This window comes from Gossypium hirsutum, chromosome D11 (assembly GCF_007990345.1).
Source record: "Gossypium hirsutum isolate 1008001.06 chromosome D11, Gossypium_hirsutum_v2.1, whole genome shotgun sequence".
Classification (NCBI taxonomy): Eukaryota; Viridiplantae; Streptophyta; class Magnoliopsida; order Malvales; family Malvaceae; genus Gossypium; species Gossypium hirsutum.
The window spans coordinates 22,698,425-22,720,687 of record NC_053447.1 but is presented as its reverse complement, the minus strand read 5'-3'; the positions used below and the strand labels follow the sequence as shown (position 1 = coordinate 22,720,687).

General features: G+C 33.9%; 2 protein-coding genes and 1 pseudogene across 6 annotated transcripts; 1 reads left to right on the top strand and 2 right to left on the bottom strand.

The window, feature by feature from the left end:
* Positions 1–177: 177 nt before the first annotated feature.
* On the bottom strand, positions 178–2,977 carry LOC107911073 (laccase-6-like; annotated as a pseudogene).
* A 1,543-nt stretch (positions 2,978–4,520) lies between these two features.
* On the bottom strand, positions 4,521–7,656 carry LOC107913094 (zinc finger protein GAI-ASSOCIATED FACTOR 1). 3 transcript variants are annotated; one of them, XM_041106516.1, is made up of 5 exons: positions 6,825–7,655; positions 6,332–6,728; positions 5,972–6,243; positions 5,475–5,543; positions 4,521–5,309 (listed from the first exon to the last, which is right to left on the bottom strand). In XM_041106516.1, the coding sequence occupies exons 1-5, from the start codon at positions 6,946–6,948 to the stop codon at positions 4,747–4,749; spliced, it is 1,425 nt and encodes a 474-aa protein (XP_040962450.1). In that variant the 5' UTR covers positions 6,949–7,655; the 3' UTR covers positions 4,521–4,746. The 3 variants fall into 3 exon arrangements, with proteins under 3 accessions (XP_040962450.1, XP_040962451.1, XP_040962449.1); XM_041106517.1 differs by lacking the exon at positions 5,475–5,543 and having other exon boundaries at positions 6,825–7,656; XM_041106515.1 differs by having other exon boundaries at positions 4,521–5,543; positions 6,825–7,653.
* Positions 7,657–12,891: 5,235 nt separating this feature from the next.
* Positions 12,892–18,047, top strand: LOC107913093 (DNA-directed RNA polymerase III subunit RPC5). 3 transcript variants are annotated; one of them, XR_005921263.1, is made up of 14 exons: positions 12,892–13,441; positions 13,524–13,592; positions 13,671–13,778; positions 14,002–14,070; positions 14,170–14,331; positions 14,524–14,571; positions 14,809–14,915; positions 15,050–15,118; positions 15,319–15,370; positions 15,799–16,406; positions 16,555–16,767; positions 16,879–16,990; positions 17,569–17,700; positions 17,798–18,047. XR_005921263.1 is itself a non-coding variant. In XM_041106514.1 (13 exons), the coding sequence occupies exons 1-13, from the start codon at positions 13,019–13,021 to the stop codon at positions 17,638–17,640; spliced, it is 2,112 nt and encodes a 703-aa protein (XP_040962448.1). In that variant the 5' UTR covers positions 12,892–13,018; the 3' UTR covers positions 17,641–17,775. The 3 variants fall into 3 exon arrangements, 1 of the variants encoding a protein (XP_040962448.1); XR_005921262.1 differs by having other exon boundaries at positions 17,787–18,047; XM_041106514.1 differs by lacking the exon at positions 17,798–18,047 and having other exon boundaries at positions 17,569–17,775.
* The last annotated feature ends 4,216 nt before the right edge of the window (positions 18,048–22,263 follow it).

Here is a 22,263-nt window from a genome sequence, read left to right as displayed (position 1 = left end):
AATCAATTAAATAATACTAATAAAAAAGGCTACGATCAATCAATTAATCAGTTGAGTAATGCTCAAAGCTTCCTTCTTTGTTTTTTTTCTTTGCGTAATGCTAAAGGCTATAAGACATGGTAAAAAAAATGCTCCAAAATCAATGGAGCCCATAAATGGATTATTTGGCCCAAATAGGAAAGAAAAGGGAAAACACCCAGATAAACATCTTATTCGTTGGGTATATGGTCTTTAAGCCCAATAAACCATTACGGTTTACAAAAGTCGAACAATCCTTGGAATTACATTACTTGAGTTCAACAAATAACCAAACAAATCCATTATTTTCACATAACTTGGGCAATAGTCTAAATACTAGCAAACATAAAATAAAAAGGCATAAATGGTACGAAAGGGAAAACCCAGCACAAATTTACAGATCAACAGAGTGGAAGATCAAGAGGTGGAGGTGGCAAATTCTGCATTTTGCCTTTCCCATTCTTCACTAGAAAAGCCATTGACAGTCCCCATGTTGTGTGCACTTCCAGATGGCAATGCATGAACCACATTCCTGAATTATTCATTACAGATAATAAGTAATCAAGGTGACAAAATAAAAACAAAACTGAATGAAAACTTTTATGGTTTTTAGCTATGAAATTCACCTGGATTATCAGCTCTGAATCGAATGACTGCCCATCTGCCTACTGGCACACCCACTGTGTTCCTATAGGGAGGATCGTACAAGTTAAGAAGTGCAGTGCTGGAGTTATAGTTGCCAAGCCCAGTTCCCAACAAGTAGAAGCTAAAGCCATGAAGGTGTATGGGATGCTTCTCAGTTCCTACTGTGCCAGTGTCTTGAAATATGACTTGAACTGCCCAACCATGTTCCAAGATACTAACTTGAGTCCCTATTGCGGGTTGTGTATCAACACTAATGTTATTGGGAGCCCCATTTACAAAATCATACATCTTTTCTGGTTTATCAGGGAAATCCGTACTATAATATCCTTGTAAATTATTGTAATAAGCATTCAGAAGAGACACCGTTGGTCTTCGAAAAGTTACATTGTTGACTGAAGCCGCAAAGATTCCCCCAGCATATCAGAGTCAGGTGAGTCGCAGCTGAACACGTTGAGTCCAATTGTGAAAAACAAAGTCTTGTCAATTCTCAAAGGAACATCAACAGGGGACCATTGGTGGTTTGGGTATAGCCTTTTGACTTGGTCCGAGAATGCTTGAACCGATGCAGTGTCATTTACATTAGGTATGATTGGTTCAAGAGGTGTCATCGACGTTTTCACATGTGACTTCCGAGCTAATTTGTCTACTTTCACTGTGGGTGATGCATAACGGAGAATCCCATAAGAAGTTTTCTTCAAGAAGGGGGCGTTTTTGGCTGGCATGTAAGGGGCCATTGCCATGAAGTATTTGCCAATGGACTGGTCTGCTTTGATCAAGACGTTGTATGTCTGGCCTGGAGTCAGCATTAGAAACGTGGTTTTGAAGGGTTTTGTGTATTCTCCATCAGTTTCCACAACAGTCATAGTATGGTTAGCCACCATGAAAAAGTGCTCCATGTTAAGGGCTGCATTGATGATTCTGAGAAGATAGTTCTTCCCTTTTGTAACATTAATGGTGTATATATCTGCACAATATTAAATGAAAAGAACCCCCCACACACCAACCATCAATAGTTTTAACAGCAATGGAAATTAAGATATACTTGTTTGTGCAGTGCATTTAAAAGACCATATATACCATCTCTAGAACAGTTATGGAGGGGACCAAGAAGACCATTCAAAGTGTAGGCATCTGACCCTGGGGGACCTCCTCCTGATTCTTTCACATGTCTTTCCAAGCCCTGGACGTCTCGAAGCCAATACTCTCCTGTCCAAACAACACCGCTTGGTTAAAATCATGTCGAGTTTCTGATACATGCAGATGAATCCTTGCGGATCAAGGTAGCTTGGTGAATACGAAATGGATTACCTAGTATAATGACATGCTCTTCAACGGGAGGCTGAAATGGATAACCTACTCCTTGCTTGGGGTAGATAATGAGGGGACCATGAACCGTTGCTCTTAGCCATGATATGTGAGCATGCCAGAAGAGTGTGCCCCGTTGGTTCAACAATGTAAACCTGTATTTGAAACTCTGGCCTGCTTGGATCGGACACTGAGTTATGTAGGCAGGGCCATCAAACCAGCATGTTAGCCTTTGGCGGACCCCATGCCTTTAATCAGAAACGGAACCAACATATGTCACTCCTATGCTTACTAGCAATATGGTGAGCTAAACAGCTAAAGGAGGAAAAAGAATGAAGTAAATTTACTGATCAACTTTCTTACAAGTGGATTGAAATATTGTATGGAGTAAGATTAGAGACCTCGACGACCACAGTGTCGTCTTCCCGAGCATAAATAGTAGGTCCAGGATACATACCATTGACAGTGACTATAGTTGATGTTTTGCACAGTTTTGTAATAGAGGCTGATTGAACCTGTTAATTCACTGAGAGGTTTATTTCTACTTCAAAGACAACTCACAACTCATATGCAAAGCTGAAAATTGAAGTTTATGAGTTATACTTTACAGAAAAAAAAAAGTTGTCTAGATCAAGTTCAGCAATTTTATTTTTGATCCTCAACATTACTTATTCTAGGTAGTGACATTACAAGGAAAATAGTTATATCAAGATTTTTTTTTTTTTAATTTGAAAAGCAGAATAAATAATGATACTGAGGGCCCAGCATAATTGATAAGTCGACAACCAGACATTAATGCTCTTGCAACAGCGAAAGAAGGGATGGATGCATCAATGCCTCGTTATTATCCGCACAGGATTGCATTAAGCATCACCTTAAAGTCATAATATCTTGTAACACTCCCTTTATGCCATGCTTCAAGAACACCTCCATTAATGGAGAAGAAAAGAAGAAACAAGAAAAACCTGCAACAGCAACTATTTTCCAACTTATTTCTTGGCATTCCCATACACCCAGAAAAGAAATCAAGGGGACCAATTTATACCAACAACAACTTGGTCCTTGAAAATCCATGTTTGGAGCAGTTGAGAAAAAAACTAGTGCTAACATTCTTAATAGTAGGAAACAAGTTTCTTCTTCAATAGTTTGGTAGACTGTCATTGTATTGAACATGTAAGAGAGGTTATGGTTCCAGGGGCTTCTGAGAGCAGTCATCAATTGTTTCTTAGTATTTGTATTCTTGAAAACCTAATCAAATGTTAAAAACAGGACACATGGTTATGACGAAGTATTCATCTCCAAATGGAATTCGTAAATGCAGAGAAATATGGTGGTTGCTGACTGTATCTATCTTGTATTGCTATATCATGTCTTCAATTTGGAGCAGTATATGAAATTGGGGTTCACAGTTACATCTCCAACCATTCGAAATTATTGATGCTGTGGCAGCTAAAAATCCAGGGACAACCAGACAATTCAGATTTTTATTGTTAAGGGGAAATCATCAACTCATTTAATGTTTTATTAACCATTTGTTGCTTATTATATTGCTTCTACTTAACTACTACCACTAAGATTAAATAATTAAAATTCAAGTAAAAGTAAGAGGGTAGATTTTTATTTTGCCTGAAATTGGAAAACAAAGAGAAGCAAAGACCAAATCTGAGTAGAATTTGGACAATGGAATCAAAGGGGGCATAATGTCTTTAATCTATTAACCGTATATACATTTATATACAGATAATTTGGCAATGTTATGTGGATAATCTAGCTCTAAAGCAACTTAACATAAAAGACATTAAATTTATGCCTTTTAAGAGTTTTTCAATATAAATTTTATATTTGGTTAATTGTTTTAGTTTAAAGATAATGACGTTGAAGAGAGCTTAGTAAGGTATATACACCCAAAAAGCCGGCATGCAATTTTCTCCTCCATCATCACATTCATTGACTTGGGTGCTCAAGTGTCTGCATTAATATTGTAGCTAGCTATGATATGGGTTGTAGGACCCTCCACAATGTAAGACGTTTTCCCTCTTTTGCAGGCCTCAAATCACTTCAACAGCTCCTTCATCCTCCATGACTCTCATTTTTTTTTTTTGAAGAGCATCCTCTAAGACATTATTAATAAGTTGGAAATTATTAGAGCTTAACAATCTTTACATGAATAAAATTTAACTAAAATGAACCAATCTATTACTGCAACTGTATATATATGTATATATATGTAGGATTGTAAAGGAGATGTTTGGCTTTCTGAAGTTTCAACCCAATATTTAAGCTTGCTTATGTTTTCTCAGCCAACTTACTATTGACACCACCCCAAATTAAACAATTCGACTTATTTTCCATATTTCATGCTTATGATATGATAATAAACAAAAGGGTTTTGCTTAACTCCCCGAGTTCTCGTTTGCTTTCATGATCTGGTTTACCTCATGGAAGATCATTCACTTCTCAATTCTTTTTTTTAGAAAATGGGAAAGAGTAGCTTAAGTGATCATCTTATAGTTCCCAGGCTTTGATAAAATATAAGATAAACAATGTCGAAATGTCTCCACTTCACCCAAATCATATTTTAGAGATGTTACTGTTTCAGCAAGCTTTATACATTAGGTATCCGAATACATTTGGTTCTAGTATTTTACCTTTTACACAGACGGGCATTTTCGCCTTTGTTGTGTACAAGGCAGCAGAACAATAAAAAAAAAGACCTCAACTGCCTCTTTTGATGGCTTGATGCTAACCCCTGCAGTAGCAATTCTTATTTGTCCCATGTTATGAGCTCCTTCCAATGTCCTTGCTGGTGAAATCTCCACCCCCAAATGAAGTTGCTGCTGCAACAACATCAAGTTCACCTCCAATGGAGGTAATTAGAGCTGACAGGCCACCATTGGGGCTGCCACCAGCAGCCATTCCCAATCCAAGAAAATCGAGAGTTGCTTGCTTAGGACCAAATACAGGAGTTCCCATCATCAATTCCTTTAATCCTGAACTTCCATCACGAGGAAGCCCAAGGCCAAGCCCTGCTACAACAGAGGTATTCTCAGGCTCAACCTGTCTCTGACCCCATTGCAAATTATCTTGCTGTGCGGATGATGAAGATAATGAAGCTATACCCAAACCATGAAGCAAGGATGCATTAGTTGCGGTTGCTCCCATCTGAGCAGCTTTCTGCAGCAGTGCTGTGGCAGACATAGCAGGTTGTGGTGGTGGTGCGTATTGCCTGTGCTCTTGCCCTGCAGTCCCAAATATTGATGACCCATGGTTTGTTGAGAGGCATAGAGAAATTGGTTCGATGGATGGAGATGGCGCAAGGTCAGTAAGACAATCTGGTTGACCTACAGATTGAAATAAGTCGATGAAAACCGGAGGTTGCTGAGGTTTTAAGCTCGCAGATGTAGTTGAGGATGCAAATAAGCTAGCAAATACACTGCAGCGGCTGCCACTACCGCTACTGCCATTGCTACCTAAGCTGGCGCTACTACTACAACTTCCATTCAAACCTGTTGGTGCCGCAGCTGGAGCTGGAGCCAGAGATTCTTCCATGATAGGACTGGGATTTTCAGGCAAGTCTATAACATGATCCAAGATAGAGGGCAAATACAACATTAGAGGACCTGACTTAAAAAGTCTAAATACAAAGTAGCCTGGAAAGTTAAAAGACTTATCTTTGTGAAAAAGAACTTTAGAGCAAAAAGCAAGAATCGATCATGATTTCCATTCTGTAAATCCACTTCTCTTTTCCTTTAGCTTTTGAAACATTTTAGTCTTTTATCAAGATTGAATTTCAAAGTTCAAGAAATGACCTCATTTTCCTTCTCTCTCAAATCTCAGTCTCACCACCAAACCAGTTACTAATACCACCATATAACAACAAATACCAGAAACAGACAAATAACTACTAAGGTCCAACGATTCATCCGAAGACAATAATAACAACAATAACAAACGTTGTCTTTGCTTAATTAAAACAAAACCAGAATGCAGAAAACTTACTTACCAGAACTTTGAATTGGCAAAGCTGAAGAAGATATCACACTAGTTAACTGAGGCACAGCTGGAGCTGGAGCTGGAACTTTCCCTGATTCTGGCGCAGAAACCGATACCGGTGCAGCTGCAGATGGTGGTGAAGAATCCGTAGTCTGAGGTTTTGGGTCGGATTCTTTGGTGGCAGTTTGATTCTGATTCTGAGGCTGCGGTTGTGTTTGAGCTTTAGCCCTCTCCTCTGCCAACACATCACAGAAAGCCCTGTGGGTGATAAAACTATCCCTCCTGGGGAAAACAACAACAACATTATTAACAATATCCAATTGTTTTTCAATACAAAATGAAGCTTTAGATTGTTAAAAAAAAAAAAAACCTGGAAAAGACAGTTCCACAATCACATTTGTACTCCCGAGTACCGCAAATCTTGGAGTGAGCTTTCCAATCCGATTGAACAGCATATTTTTTGGAACACTTATCGCATTTCCACTTTTTTTCACCATGTTTTCTACAGAAATGCTTCTTAATTCCCGTAAGATCGCCCAAAGCTCTTGATGGATGGTGATGGACACAAGTGATCTCAGGACAAACATAAACTCTCTTTTTCACTTCCTTACTTGATCTCTGCCTCAGCTTCCATGGTAAATTATGACCTCGTCTATGAAGCTGAAGATTCTGGTCCCTTTGAAACCCTTTGTTGCAAATTTCACAAACGAATCGATTCGTCGCTAGAAGAGTCCTCGGAGATAAAGCAATAACCTCCGCATCTGGATCTGTAGCAACCTAAAAAAACAAAATTAAAGGAAAAAAAAACATAATAAAGTCCGGTTGTTTATTGATTATCATTAGATAGTTAATTTAAGGTATACCTGGCATTCCAGGGAGGTTACGTTTCTTCTTGGCGGTGGATTTGGGAAGTGGGTTTTGGTTACCGGAGGACGTGACGCTAGCTTCACCGGAAGCGGTGGATGAATTATCTAAGTCGACCGGCATTACTTCAATATATTCCTTCTAGCATACAAAGTTGGTTTTTTTCTTCTTCTTCTTCTTCTTCTTCTTCTTCTTCTTCTTCTTCTTCTTCTTCTTCTTCCTAGGGCTTTGTGTTTTGCTCTTTAAGCCACCTACTAGCTCTCCGCTGAAACTCTCTGACAAAAGTTCACATTACGGAAAGTAACTCAATGATTAAACCCAACTCTTTCAGAATCAGTTCGAAAGCTTTTTAAAGTTTTAAAGTTCGATTCAAACCCCTCAGAAAAGAACCAATAACAACAAAAACAACTAAAAACCCAGAAAGCAAATCCAATCAATAACCCCTGGAGCTGAATGATCCAACGGTCAAAGCTGAATCAAAGAACATATAAATCTCAATGAAACAGAGAAACGGGATGGATTATCAAAAATGGATAAGTTTCATATAAGGCGGCTTCAAAAGAAATACAGGAAGAAAAGGAAAATAAAAACTTAAAGAGACTTCATGCGAAAGATTCTAGAGAAAAAGGAGGAGAAATAATTTATAAAGAAAGAAAAGAGATCTCAGCTCTTGCTAGTTTACTTTTCAAAAGCGAAAAAGTTAATACATAAAATAAATAGAAAATTATTGTTGAATAAGCTTTGATTAGTGTTAATCTGATATAATACATTTGCTCAAGAACAAGTACGAAGAGTTTGGGGATTTTTTTATGTGACCCTTTTACTTGTGGGTTTTGGGAAAGTTGTCGGGAGATGTTTCCTTGTGTAGTGCAGTGAAGCAAGTTAAATTAGCTAAAAAAAGTCTTCTTCTTCTTTTTTAATATTTGGGTGAATAAGTCTATTTCTAGCATATTTATTGGAATAAGTTGATTTTAGAGGGAGATGTGTCTTCACCTTTACTGTTCCATTAGGTTTGGATTTTTTAAAGTTTTTGTTAGAGGTATTTATGGTTTAGGGTTAGAAATATGGGGAGGTCGATTTAATTGTGTTCGTGCTTGAGGTAGGTATTGTGAAAGCTTATATGTATTTTTCAGCTAACGATGATGCGATAGCATTAGGAGACCTATACATTCCTACTATTGTGTCGGGATGGAACCATTGCCTTAGAAGCCCATCGCATTGCAACTCAAGCTCCAAGTTCACGGTGCTTATACGATCACGAGTTGTAGCATAACAAAGGCTCCTAGTTGACGAATGTTAATTTGGGGTCACAATTTGGAGTATAACTTAGTAATCCACTTGATAGTGATTATGCGGTTATGAGTTCAAGTTTCATCTCACAAGAAGAGGATGGTTTGTAAACCCGATACAAAAGTTTGAGATGATAATTGTAGGGAAAAACTTGGGGACTTTCCAATATAATCAAGTTTGTTAAACTAAGTTTTATTTGATAAAAGATTTTAATATAACAAATTAAAAGTATTTTTGAATATAAGCTAAAATTGACAAAATAATTTTTAAATTTGAAGTCTAAAAGATAAAACTTTGAAACAATTTTAAAATCAAGTTGCAAATGATTTTAACCAAGTCAAAATGATTTCAATCAAGTTAAAATCATTTTAAATGATTTTCAAACAAGTCAATTTTGCTCTAGGACAAACGATATCGATACCTTATGGACATGTATCGATAATTTTGGAAATATCGATACCCTTAGAAAAATCAAGACCAAAAAGGCATTCTGTTTTCAAAAATACTAAAAATTATTGATACCATATTTTCGGTATCGATACTTTTTAAAAATAATCGATACCTTTCTTAAAAACGATACCAAAATAGTATTATGTTTCTCATAAACCCTATGAAGTATCAATCCGGTATCGATACCTATTTCAGGAAGTATCGATAAAATATTTTTTAAGTATCGATTATTTCATTCCAACGGTCATTGAATTAGCATTTATGACAAAAAATATCGATACCCTTTTTGGAGGTATCGATACTCGCAGTTACAGGTGAAATACATGCTCTAGTTTTACATCCCCAACGGCCATATTAACTTCACCAACAACCTCAACTACTGGAAATATATTAGGGGGTATAAATACCATCTTTCAAAGTCCTACAACATCCAAGAAAGCACTTTCAAGCAAAAATCATCAATCAAACAACCTTAGAGCTTAAATTTTCATGTTCTTCCTATATACACTTGTGAGCTTTATCTCTATTCTTTTGCTCAAGTGTATCTCATTGTATTTGTGCTTCAATTTGCAAACAATTTTATCTTGTAAAGATTGTTTCTTTGTTTGCTCATTTGTATCTCTTTGAGAGGGTTTGAAACTTAAGATTTAAGGTAAAAATCTTAAGGAGTTGTAAGGTTAAACCTTTTCCTCAAAGGTTGAACAAATTAGTGAATTTGGGAAAATCATTAGTGGTGAAAAGCTAAGGTAGCGGAGTAGGCAATTGGGGCCGAACCACTCTAAACTCTTTGTGTTCATTGTTTCATTTTTGTCTTTGCTTTCACCAAATTTTTAAAGGCTAATTCACCCCTTCTTGGCATTTTTGGTTTGCTTCATCGAGCTAATAATTGGTATCAGAGCTAGAACTCTTGAGACGGTTTTACCACAAAGAGTGAAGATCATCAAGGTATTCAAGATAGAAGCTACAAGTTAAGAAATTTCCTTCATAGCATCAGAGTAAAATTTCACTATATTGGGAGAAAGGCATTCCACCATGAGGCCTCCACTATTCAATGGCACCAAATACTCATATTGGAGAACAATAATAAAGCTATTCATCTAAGCCAATGACTATAAAGTTTGGAGGATAGTTACTAATGGGCTATCTATTCCAATAAAAAGTGTCAAAGATGTTATTGCCCCAAAGGACGAGAGTGAATGGGATCAAAATGATATCAAGAAGGTGCAATTAAATGCAAAGGCTATGCACACTCTATTTTGTGCTCTTGGCCCAAATGAATACAATAGTCTCCTTATGTGACAATGCAAAATAAATATGAGACAAACTTGAAGTCACCCATGAAGGGACAAGTAGAGTTAAGGAGTCCAAGATAAGTCCTTTTACTCTTGATTATGAATTGTTTAAGGCAAAAATGGAAAAAGGTATCAAGGAGATGTCCAATCACTTCACTCATATCATCAATGGTCTCAAAGCTCTTGGGAAGACATATCTCAACAAGAAGATGGTAAATAAGATATTGAATAGTCTCTCAACATCTTAGGAACCTAAAGTGACAGCAATAGAAGAGTTAAAGGATCTCAACTCACTCTCTCTTGATGAGCTCATTGGTTCCTTGTTGACGTATGAAATGAAAATCAACTACAAAGTAAAGGAAATCAAAAAAGTCCAAGGAAAGTGGGAGTTACAGTCAAATCAACAACTTGTGAGAATGATGAAGACTCTAGCAAGAATGATGATGATGAAGAGATGACAATGTTTGCAAAAAGATACAAAAGGTTCATGAGGTCCAACAAAGGAAGACAATTCCAAAAAAAAGGAAGGACTCAAGAATGAATCTACTAAAGAGAAGGACCCTATCATATGCTATGAATGCAAAAAGTCGAGACACATCAAGTTTGAGTGTCCTCAATGGAAGAAAAGAGGGTCAAGTAAACAAAAGCTTAAGGCTCATGTTGCTACTTGGAATGATGAGAATTCATCGGACAATGAAGATTACGAAGTAGTCAATCTTTACCTTATGGCCATCGATGATATTAAGGTAACTTTTAACTCATCTACTTTAAATGATTATTCTTTTGATGAATTGCAATATGCCTATGATTAAACAAAATTCTTCAAGCATTCGTTATTTTCTCATTCATTAATATCGAATATATGGTCATCATAATTCAAATGTGTAGAACTCATTTATTAAATGTGAATGGTGATTAAAAATAAATTGAATATTAATAGATGAAAAAGTAATAAAATAGAGTCAAATCCATAAATCTCACATAAGTTATGCACATTTATATATATGAAAATTTAATTTTAATTGATTTAAATATTAAAATTTGATTTAGATAGCGAAATTAATAATTTGTGAAAGCTAAACTAAACTAAAAATATTATATATCTATGCTATATAAAATGTTTATGATTGAGTTAATATCACGAGTCAATTGTCTTTTTCGTATACTTTCCTTAATTTCGTTGTTACCGTAGGCTTTACACAATCGATTAAATCATATAGACATTCTTTCAAAACAACATAGATCGTCAAAAGGATCTTGGAGACTCACTAAAACATGAAAGCCAAGATATTTTAGAAAATAGATTCTTATTCAAAGGGTGCATAATTGCATGGATAAACTTACATTAACTCGTCAATTTGGGATATAGTTCGGGATTTTCCTTGAGGTATCAATAATGGATTGGAATTTAATAATATTGATTCATATACATATAGAAGAAAAGAATAAATCGATTCAATCAGAAATTATTTAAAAATTATTTTTAATAAAGTAATGAATATTAATTTATAAATGTGTTTGTCTTTTACTATTTTAACATGAAATATTTAAATAAAACATTTAAAGATTAAACTCAAGCTCTTCTAAAAAAAATCAAAAATTTAAGAAGGGTTTATTTATAAACGCTTTACCATTTTATCTATAACTCAAATTTTTTTTATAAACATAATTTAATATTATGTTTTTCTTTTACTCACATCATAAGTGTAACAAAATATAATATTAGATTATGTAATATTCAATATATATATATATAACCCAAATTGTGGCCTATTAATCTAGTGTTTACCTTTCTCGGATAACTTAGGTTCGAATAATTTTTATACCAAATAATAATAATAATAATAATAATAATAATAATAATAATAATAAACACTAATGATTAAACTAGCATTTTGAAAAAAAAAGTATTGAAAAAGGTAAACAATTTTTTGAAATATAATTTTTTATTTAATTTTTTTTTCAATTTAATTGTTTTAAATTGATTTTCAGTTAATTTGTAATATAAACTCAATTAATTTTTATATAAAAATTTATCAAATTCACATCATAGATGACAGTAAAATTATATAAAAATTATATTTATTAAAAATGAATATAAAAAAATAAATGATATTTTGATTGAAATAGTAAAATAAAAATATTAAAAACAATATGTATTATAGGTTCAATTTTTATGGTGTATAATTTTTTATATTTTTATATGGAAAAGATGTAAAAAGGTTAAGCAAAAACTTTTAAAACAATATAATTTATATTTAGTCATTATCTAATTCAACTAAATTTATGAATTATTGTTAAATTTGGTCCAAGTTTATGGACCTTGCACCAATTATTTTTTATTGAATTATTGTTAAATTTATCGTTCAGTCCAAGTTTATGGAACTTGACTAAGTGAGTTAATGTTAAAGATGTAAATAATGAGATTCGAGCTTATAATTAGAGGTGTGCATGGGTCGGGTTGGGCCGGGTTTAATTAAAATTTTAGGTCTGTTTGTTAGGCTCGGGCTCGGCCCAAAAAATGGACCTAAAATTTTACCTAAGCTCGACTCGGATAAAAATGTTAAAACTTGGGCCCGACCTAGCCCGCCCATATTAATTTTTATATTATTTTTTATATAATTTTAAAAAATATATAATACATTAAAAATACTAAAAATTTTTTAAAAAATATTTTTCAACAAATTGAAAATAAATTTTAAAAAATATGTATACTTGAATAACACTAAAATAGATACAACTTAACAAGCAAATGCCTCTAAAATAATAACAAAATTAACAAATGTCTTTAAAATTCTTTTATCCTTTAGTGAATTCGGGTTGGACCCGGGCCAAAATATCTTACCCGAAGCCCGGCCTATTTTTTAATCGAATCTTATATCCAAACTTATTTTTCAGACTTATATTTTTAGCCAAAGTCTCGCACATTTCAAATCAATTCTACTTGTAACCTTAAGAAAGCTAAACCTGGCCATGAAACCGATTCCCTCTTTAATTCGTAATTAAACCGTTCTTAAATTTAAAATCTTGGTCATATCTTTTGTCGAATATTTACTGAAGCCTCTTATAAGAATCTTTCTCCACACTCAAGCTGCAACAAGCCCTAATCGGTGGAAACCCTAACCGGTGACTGGATTAACACTGATAACAAAACGTCGAAAATGGACCTGGATGATTTGGGAGAGCTCGACGGTTCAAGTCAGGCCAATACTCGAACCACCAAATTCGCGCCCAAATCTTCCAAATTCGCACCCAAACTCAAATCCACCTCTAAGCCAAAACCTGAACCCTCATCCAAACAAGAGCCTCAAGACTCCGCGCCCAAACCCCAACCACCACCTGTGGAAGCAGTTTCCAAAAAGAAAGAAAACGATGAAGAAGATGTCAAGCCGCCGATGGTTGCTGAACCGAAAGCCGAACAATCGATATCAAATGGCGCGGTGAAGATGGAGATTGATGAGGAAACTAAAGAAGATGAGATCTTGACTGAAGCCAACAGAGAAGAAGATCAAGGAGAAGAAGAAGATACGGTTGTTCGCGAAATCGACGTCTTCTTCACTCCTTCAATTGACGCCGACGCTCAGGTGATTGCATTTTTCTATTTCCTTTATTGTTTAATTTTCATTTTTGCTTATTGTTTTCCCCCCTTTTGGAATAAAATTGCAGTTATATGTTTTGCAATATCCTCTAAGGCCTTGCTGGCGACCATACGAATTGGATGAACGATGCAAGGAGGTTCGTCTGTTTTTTCCCCTTCAATTTCTTTTTCTTTTTCTTTGTATGAATTAATCTTATTCTTTAGTTATTTTGTAGGTACGGGTGAAACCTGATAGTGGGGAAGTGGAAATTGACATGTCTGTTGATGTTGATTCGAATAATTATGACAGTGAATCTGCTAACAAATTGAAGATGACGAAGCAGGTTTGGCTCTGATATTACAATTTAATCAAATTTCAATCTATATATTTATAGGTTTTGTATTTTTCCCCGGAAACATGTTCCGAGTGCTTTGCATTGATAAATTTTTTACATACTGCTACTGCATTTGTTGATAAGTTGCATTGTCGCATTTGCTTTTTACATAATGTCTTTTCCATATAAATTTAGCTGCATAACCTAATTATGTATCCTCATTTCTTTTTAGACCTTATCTTCTTCATGGCTGCCACCACGTCCATCTGGCTATGCTGTTGGAGTTTTAATGGGTGATAAGGTGTGTGCATCTATTGTCTATGAGCTTGTTTGAGATTAGCTATATAATATTTTTTCCCTTGATGGATGTTGTTGTTCTAAGGTCATTTTTATGGTGCAGTTGCACCTAAATCCTATTCATGCAGTTGTTCAGCTCCGACCATCATTGGCACATCTCAAGTCTGGTGTCTCAAAAAGAAAGGACACAGTGGCTGCTGAAGCAGAAGTTACTGTTAAAGTAGAACCTAACGATGGGAAAGCAGCTGGTCCATCTGCCAAGCAGGTAATTACTTATTATTGGGATTTACTGTTATGAAATGTTTGAATTTAAGGTTCAGAATATGTGTCCAAAACGAACCTTGCTTTTGGATCATTGAGCAATTTCTACTGGGAAATCTCTTTTTTAGTTTAACCCCTGTAGTTGCCTTTTACATATTAATTCTATACATGATTTTCAAGTTTTACTTTGATGCAGAACCAGAAAGTGCAGTCCTCAACTGAGCAAAAGGCAGAAGATAAAGAGGTGTCACTTGTTATTTTAAACTTTCTTTTTGTTCGGCATGAAAGTATTTTCAATTGTATGTTAAATTTACATTGATACACGAGCAACTAAAATGGCTTATAATTGTAGGATACTGTTACTGCTTGCTAAATTTTGTGTTACTGGTGGACTTCATTTCCGTGTTCTGAAAATCATGTATTAATTATATCGGCTCTTTTCTTTTTCCTTCTTTTTTGTTTCATTTCCTTCTCTTTCCAGTGTTGGGTTCCGCTCAAGTATCATAGCTCCAAGAGTGATTTTTCTGCTCAGTATCTGCAGAAAATGATGGCAGAACAAAGCTCCCCAATTGAGTTTACTTTGAACCCGTATGTTTTTTACTTATTACCTGTTTATTTGTTGGCCCCTTATGCTAAGAATTTGAGAGAAGTTCGAAATTACTGTATTGAAGCATTAATAAGCTGTCTGTCTATTGCTTTGAATTGTTTCTCATTATCTCTAGGTATGATTATGTTGATTCCTTGTGTCCTCTACCAAGCAACAACAATAAAGCACAACGTTTATCCAGAAGGTATGGTTACCCAACTAGTTTATGTTACTAGCTTCCATAATTATGCAGACTTGGAAGATGCAATTTTGCATCTGCGGTCTCTCTATATGCTACTTGTTCATGTGTTTGATATGTTCATGGCCTTATTAGGTGGTGGAAAATGCATCATCATCCTATCTTTATGTTTAATGATTTAAGGACCATGAAATTGTTTCTTTCAGGTTGTTATGTTCAATTCCACTTGAAGACCGTTTGAAGAAATTACTGACCGAGGTATGTTCAACTAAAGCTTCCACCTTTGACATTTTTTCTGTGTGTTTGGGCATCTGCCTGATTTGGCTGCTGTCCCATATATAGTAGTTTAAAAAACAAAATTTCACTCTGCAAGCTGGATCCATCATAAACTTTTTCCATATCCATTCCCAATGAACCTAGGCTTTTAGCTTACATGCATCTTTATCTTTCCCGAGTTTAGGATCATGGTCTTATAATATATATAGCATCTTATTTGAATTAAGGAATCTTTAGGATCTTGCATTCCCCCCCCCCCTTTCTCATTTAAATTGAGTTTTGGAAAAGAAAGATTTAAGGCTTTGACAGTTAAATTTTACTTTGTTTAGCCGGCCTTTGTAGGGATTACTAGTCATATTATAATGTATTATTCTATTTAATCTTTCCAACTCCTTTTCTTCTGTCAATAGGGACGTCCTTTTCACCACTTCAACACTCTCAAAAGGCACTATGCTCCTGATGACCCAATTGAAGAAGTTTTTGAAGTCCTTCAGAAGCATGCTTTATTAGTGCAGGGACTCTGGGTTCCCAAGAGCTCATTATTATTTCCGGGGGATCCGTCTAAATCTTTAGCCAGAGACTACGTGCTTCTCTTATTCAGCAAGAACCCATTCATAAGCTATGACAAAGTAAACAACCTTTCCACAAGTCGCAAAGAAGAAGTGAAAGGCTTTCTGAAAATCTTAGCCATTGAGAGTCCTCCCTTGAAAGGTTGGAAGTTAAAAGAGAATACTGATGAAAATTTCAAAAAAGAATATCCAGATATTGTTAAGAAACAAGAACAGATTTGGAAAGCTGGAGAAGACAATGTAACTAATCATATTTGGCGAGGTGCAAAGGGTGGCCCTAGTAGAACAAAGCCTGGCACAGTCATAAAGTCAGAAAAAGCAGGGAACTCTGATAAAGTTGCAAGAAAGGTTGCACCTGGAGCACATGCTGGGAGGACAATGTCTGATGAAACTCGAGAAGCTATACCAAAGGCCCTGAAAAAAGTGTTTCAAACTTACAAAGTTTGCAGGTAGATTGTTTGAGGCTTTAACCATAGACATTTCAATATAACTGTTAGTTTCATTCATCCCATCCTATGTTGAATATATAAAACCTTGATTTATTTAAGCTGATGAAAGCTGCTTTATAATTTTGTTGTACTGCTTGTTTGTTATTAGCTTGCAACTGATTCGCAAAGGTCTACGAGATTTGGCTCTTTCCCAGTCTACCCTTCCCAAGGCAGATGCTAGACTGGTAGTTAAGGCAGCATATGGTGCTGATGCACCTGAGCATGAGCTCCAGGATGTCGTTAGTCAAGTTGCAGTAGAACTTCATGGTGGTCTTTTTGTTATGAAGTCATCCCAAGAGAATCCAGAATGTGATCCATTGAGGTTGCATAAATCTGTTCAATTAAACATTTAAGCTTAAATAAATGATTATGGTCTCTATGTTCCTTTTACAAATTTTCCTTTTTTTTCATCAGAATGTTATTTTCTATGCAGGGAAGTTGTGATTAATCTTCTTCGTGTGAAAGACAAGCTCAAGAAGGCTGAGGTCACAGCTGCTGCCCAAGTTAGTCTTAAGAGGGACATTACGAATAATGAATATAACAAGGTATCTTCTGTAATTAGATAATATCTTGATTTCCGATAACAATTTGATATGCTTCCTTGAACAGAATCTTAGATGATCGTATCACTTCACTATATTGCCTTTAGGTTGAGACATGATTATTTGTTTGCATCAGGCATGCATAAATGTAAGAAGGTATATGTAAACATAAATTGCTCTACTCTATTACATTGTTATACCAAATACACAGATTTGACGTAAGAATGTATTATTTGCAACTTGAGAAGTATTTAGAACACCATAGAGATAATCATACAAGAACAAGTGGTATATGAGTTAAGATCTCTAGACTTGTCTCCAAATCTTACGAGTTGTCTCTCTAATTTCGTTTTGTAGGCCAAATTTGTACAACCGAACCAGGTTAATGAGTACTTCTAAATAGTGAGGGGTGCTTTAATTTTAGGTTATAGAGTTAAGTTGTAAGAGTGAGGGGTCAGCATTGAGTTGTAATCAGATATATTATCAAAGGACATTTCATTCCTTTCAACTGGATCATTGAACATTCCGATTCCAACTTTGCAATAAGATAATATCATCTTTGTTTTTTGGTTTTTTTGCAGGTAATGAGTGATTTTTGCGAGTATAAAGGTAACTGGTGGGTATTGAAAAGTGGTGATGGGAAGCCAAGCTAATTTGATCTAAAATTATAATGTTCATTGAGGATTGCTGATGAAAATAGGGCAAAAGAGGAGGTATTTAACCTTGAAATATATTAACAAAAATATAGTTTTGTGATGGTATGTATAGCTTTCTGTTTTTGTTTCTCATATACATTCAGTGAATTGATAGGCCAAATTACATGGGATGGGAATTTACGCATTGCACTGGGTAATTTCTGGTGGAACTCACCCTTTTTTTACCCACGAAGGTACAATTAAGATTGATATTGTAGTAGTGGGTTCCAAATTGCAATGTTGTTGGATCGGGCTGGATTGGACCAGAACTTGGTTGGAGTATTGGTATGGTTTGAGGGATTAGATCAGTTGACTCACAAATCAGTACAAATTAGTTGAATTGAGATAAAAGAAAATTGATCAAATCAGTTTTTTCTTGTTTTATTGGTTTATAATTTTTTTAGTAATTTATTTAGATAAATTGGATGAACTAATTGAATCGAGAAATTAATAATTTAAGCGGTACAATTATCCGTATGGTTTTGAAAATCTTAAAAATGGAGTATTGCGCTGATCCTATCTTTGAGTTGGAAGTCGCGTTTGCGTCTATAATTTTTTCACCAGTACAAGTTTAGTTACTATAATTTCTGTATTTTAAAATTTTAAAAATGATCTACTCGTCGGTAAAAATTAAATTTGAATTAGTTTTAAATTTGTGGTATACAGGGATGCTTTATTCAACTGAAACGTTCATATGTAGCATTGAGAATGCATATAAAACAATGTATTCATTTGCTACCTATAATTTTTAGAAAAAAATTGATTATTTAAAGTTAATGTATCTTGTAGAAGGATTTTAATCTTCTAAAACTTTTATAGTTCTAGTTTATTTGTATAATAAATCGGATTTACTTTTGTTTTGAGTAATATCAATCGCTTAAAACATTGAACATACAAATGTTATATTGGAAATTTATTTTTAGTGTAAATTTTAATTGTGATGTATTTAAGTTATCAAAATTATATTTGGTCATGATTATATTAAGGTTAAATTTTGCTTGAGGTATTGACTAAATTGTGAAAAAGTAAAAATTGATGAGGTCAAAATGAGAATATTCAAAAGTTGAAGGGTTAAAAGTGTAAATTAAAAAATTGAAGGACAAAGTAAAAATATTCAAAAGTAGAAAGGACATAAATGGAAATATAAAACTTGACCAAGGGTAAAATGGTCATTTAGTAAAAAAATTGAGTAAAATTACCAAAATACCATTAGATGTGTGGATGAATTATGGCTGTTGGATTTACTTAGCCTTGAAGTATACACTTTTGAGTATTTTACAATTTAGTCTATCAATATAAAATTTCATAATCGCTATCAACCCACTTCAATTAAGCATTTATTCATAATACTATATTCTACACATTAACTTTTGTACACTTTACAATTTAATCACTTATTTCATACTTTCATTACACAACATTAATTCACTTTGACATTAAATTAAATTAAATGAATATCTTCACTATACTTTAATCAATTTCAAATTAAATAATAACACACATATTTTTAAGTTAATCACACAACTACTAAGATAATAATTTCACATATTTTATACTTGAATTTTAATAGGTATAGTAAAATTCTTAAATTATGTTATATTTAAAGTATTGACACCTTAAATTTAATTAAGGTAATGGTAAGTTTAATTCTTGATGTACTTACTAAGCTTTTACAAGCTTAATGTTTGTTTTAAACGCATAGGTGGAAGATCAGATTAGAGCTCTAGATTCAAGTTGTTCGAAGTAGTGCCTTCAACATATCTGATCACATCATCAAAGGTTGAAAGAAAAGTATGTAATAAATTTTATGGTATAGAATATGACATGTACATATGTTAAAACAACATCCCTAAAATATTTTTAGTGGAAACAAATGATTGAATTTAATTGAAATGTGGTATATGAACATTGTTTTAGGAGTTGTGAATAGAAACTCATGGGAGTCATGGAGACAGAAACCATGTCGCGACGAGCTAAGTCAGTGAGTGGTTTCACAATGTGGAATCCTCGAAGTTGCGACGTCAACTCGAAAGATTGAAATTTTATATTTTAGTCCTTAATCAACTATAGGACATCAAGAGAGCTTTCATAAGCTTGTATAAAGCTCGGATTTATTTATAAATCATGTTATAAATGTGTAATGAGCAAACCAATTTGAATAAAAAGCTAAATCAATATGTAAATAATTGTAGTTGATCCAGCAATGAATGTGACATTTCGGTGCCTTAATTTGACGATCGGGTCCGGTACAGGGGGTTTGACATTAATAAAGACAAAAATTATTATTTAATTATTTCAGAAAAAATAATTAAAATTAATATATTATATAAGATAAAAAAATATTAAAATAAAAAATAATTAAAAGAATAAATTAGAATATGAAAATGTGGAAGTATATAATATGGCCGAATTAAACATATATGTTGAATTTTTTAAAATTTAAGGATTTATGTTGTTTTTTTTATATTTATCGGGATATGCTGTTTTTGGAAAGAAATGAAAACACGTCATACATGGCACATTTTCACTTCGTTGAATTTTTTTTTTCGGTTGAAAATTAAAAGTTTATAGATTTATTTTTGTCTGTATTTGAAATAGACATTGTTATAGTTTTAAGGTATGTTTGAATTTATGGTGATTTCGTGAAGCTCGGTGACAAACAAATTTCATCTGCCATGTGAGTATAGAGTCATCACCTGAGAAACCAGATCGTGTTGCAACTCAAGGTCCCAGTTGACGGTGATTATACGGTCTCGGGTTGAAGTGTAACTAGGGCTTCAAGTTTACAAAGATTATGTTGTCAAGGGATAAAGCATAAATGAGGCCCCAGTTGGCAGTGGTTATGCGACCATGACAATGAGTTTCACCTCATCAAAGGATGATACTCTATAAAACCCATACATAAGTTAAATACGAAAAACATAGGGGCATTTCAGTATAATCAAGTAATTTGTTTTATCCATCTCCACTAAAGGCGGTGAGCTCGTTACTATAACTTGTGACAGAGTTAGGGGCAGCAATATTTTTGGTGGGGACGAGTGATAAAGAATGAGACGAATGAATGCGAAAGCGAATCGTAAAGTTTGTCAAATTCATGGATTTGACTTAGGGCTCTAGACGTTTGGAAAGAAACTTGGATTTTTAACACAACCTGAAACGCAATCAAATCCAAGTTACATAAAACGATTAAAATAAATAACTAAGATAATTAAAATAGAATAATAAATCTATGATTAGAATAACAAGGAAGAAAATAAAGAAGATAGATGGAAAGATAGAACATGGTATGTAGAAATCCTAAGAAGCCTTGGAAACACGAAGAATCTACAATCCCCTTCAAATGGCTCTAATTTCCCCTCCAAGAAAGAAAACTTGGAAAGAAAAAGTTTGAAGATGATCCCCACAATCTAAAAAAATTGTTAAAACTCTTTTAAAAGAAACTTGAGAAATTCTTAAAAAAAATAACTCAAAGAGAATTTATAAACACAAAAGAGAAGTTGAATAATAATGAATTGAATGAATTGTGTATAATGAAAAGGCCTATATATAGGCTAGAAAAATAAATCTAAATAAAACTCTTAAGTATACTAGAACTCTAATTTAATCTAAACAAGAAGTAGTTTTAAACTAAACTTTTTTTTAACATAAAACTCCTAAATAACTTAAAATACTTAATAATTATAAAAAATTTGGAATAAAATAATAATAAAATAATTAGAGTTGATAAATACAATATTGGGATCATATATAATAAAAATTAAACCTAAAGCCCGAACCCAATACGATTTAAACTCGAATTAAAAACCTGAAATTCGTAATTCCCGTTATAATCCCATTCAGAAATTATGCTCACGCAGTCTTCACTAAAATGGTCATAAATTGAGCTCCCGAACTCAAAATCGAGTGATTCAAAATACATTTCAAAGCTAAGAGATATATCTTCAAACATCATGAAGACATCTCATCCCATAAATACCAGGATCCCATCCAAAAAGTCGTCGCAAGTCTGCTGATTTCCCAAGCTTGAAAATTGGCAACTTTGGTGATTGAGATTTAATAAATTTCACCCCATCTGTGCATGTATCATTCTCCCTTTCCTCAAAAAGATTTGTCATTGAATCTTATCTTTGATCAAATCCTGATTTGATTTGCTTAGCCTTTGACATTGTTGTTGGGCCTTGAGGTAGTGTGAGTCCAATCACATTCATGGGTCTGAAATTGTGCCTTGAGACTCGCATCAATCCCCCATTCCTCAAGAAGATTCACCCCTGAATCTTTAGTTGCATAGAAAGAAAATGGATTAGAATAAATAAAATGAATAAAATACTTACCTAAGCTTTCTTGTGCGCCAAAACTATCTTCAGGATCAAAGATATGATTTTTATATCCCAAATCAGCATGGATCAAGTATCTATTCTTCAAAAACAAACCATTAACACTAAACAAAGAAATATTAGGCACATGAGTGTTCAAGTAAAAAATAACTTGTAACTTTATTTTAATATGCATGGTCATCCATAAGAATTTCCAACGATGAGTCAAGAATTTCACATAATTATAAAAATCAAGTACTTTAATATT

What these genes read in the sequence shown, in the direction of transcription:
- LOC107913093 (XM_041106514.1), top strand. Translation starts at nt 13,019, where the DNA reads ATGGACCTGGATGATTTGGGAGAGCTCGACGGTTCAAGTCAGGCCAAT. An exon ending in TGGATGAACGATGCAAGGAG is followed by an intron (nt 13,593 to 13,670) that starts GTTCGTCTGTTT and finishes GTTATTTTGTAG; the next exon opens with GTACGGGTGAAACCTGATAG. An exon ending in GAGTTTTAATGGGTGATAAG is followed by an intron (nt 14,071 to 14,169) that starts GTGTGTGCATCT and finishes TTTATGGTGCAG; the next exon opens with TTGCACCTAAATCCTATTCA.
- LOC107913094 (XM_041106515.1), bottom strand. Translation starts at nt 6,948, where the DNA reads ATGCCGGTCGACTTAGATAATTCATCCACCGCTTCCGGTGAAGCTAGC. An exon ending in TAACCTCCCTGGAATGCCAG is followed by an intron (nt 6,729 to 6,824) that starts GTATACCTTAAA and finishes AGGTTGCTACAG; the next exon opens with ATCCAGATGCGGAGGTTATT. An exon ending in TGTGGAACTGTCTTTTCCAG is followed by an intron (nt 6,244 to 6,331) that starts GTTTTTTTTTTT and finishes TGTTTTCCCCAG; the next exon opens with GAGGGATAGTTTTATCACCC.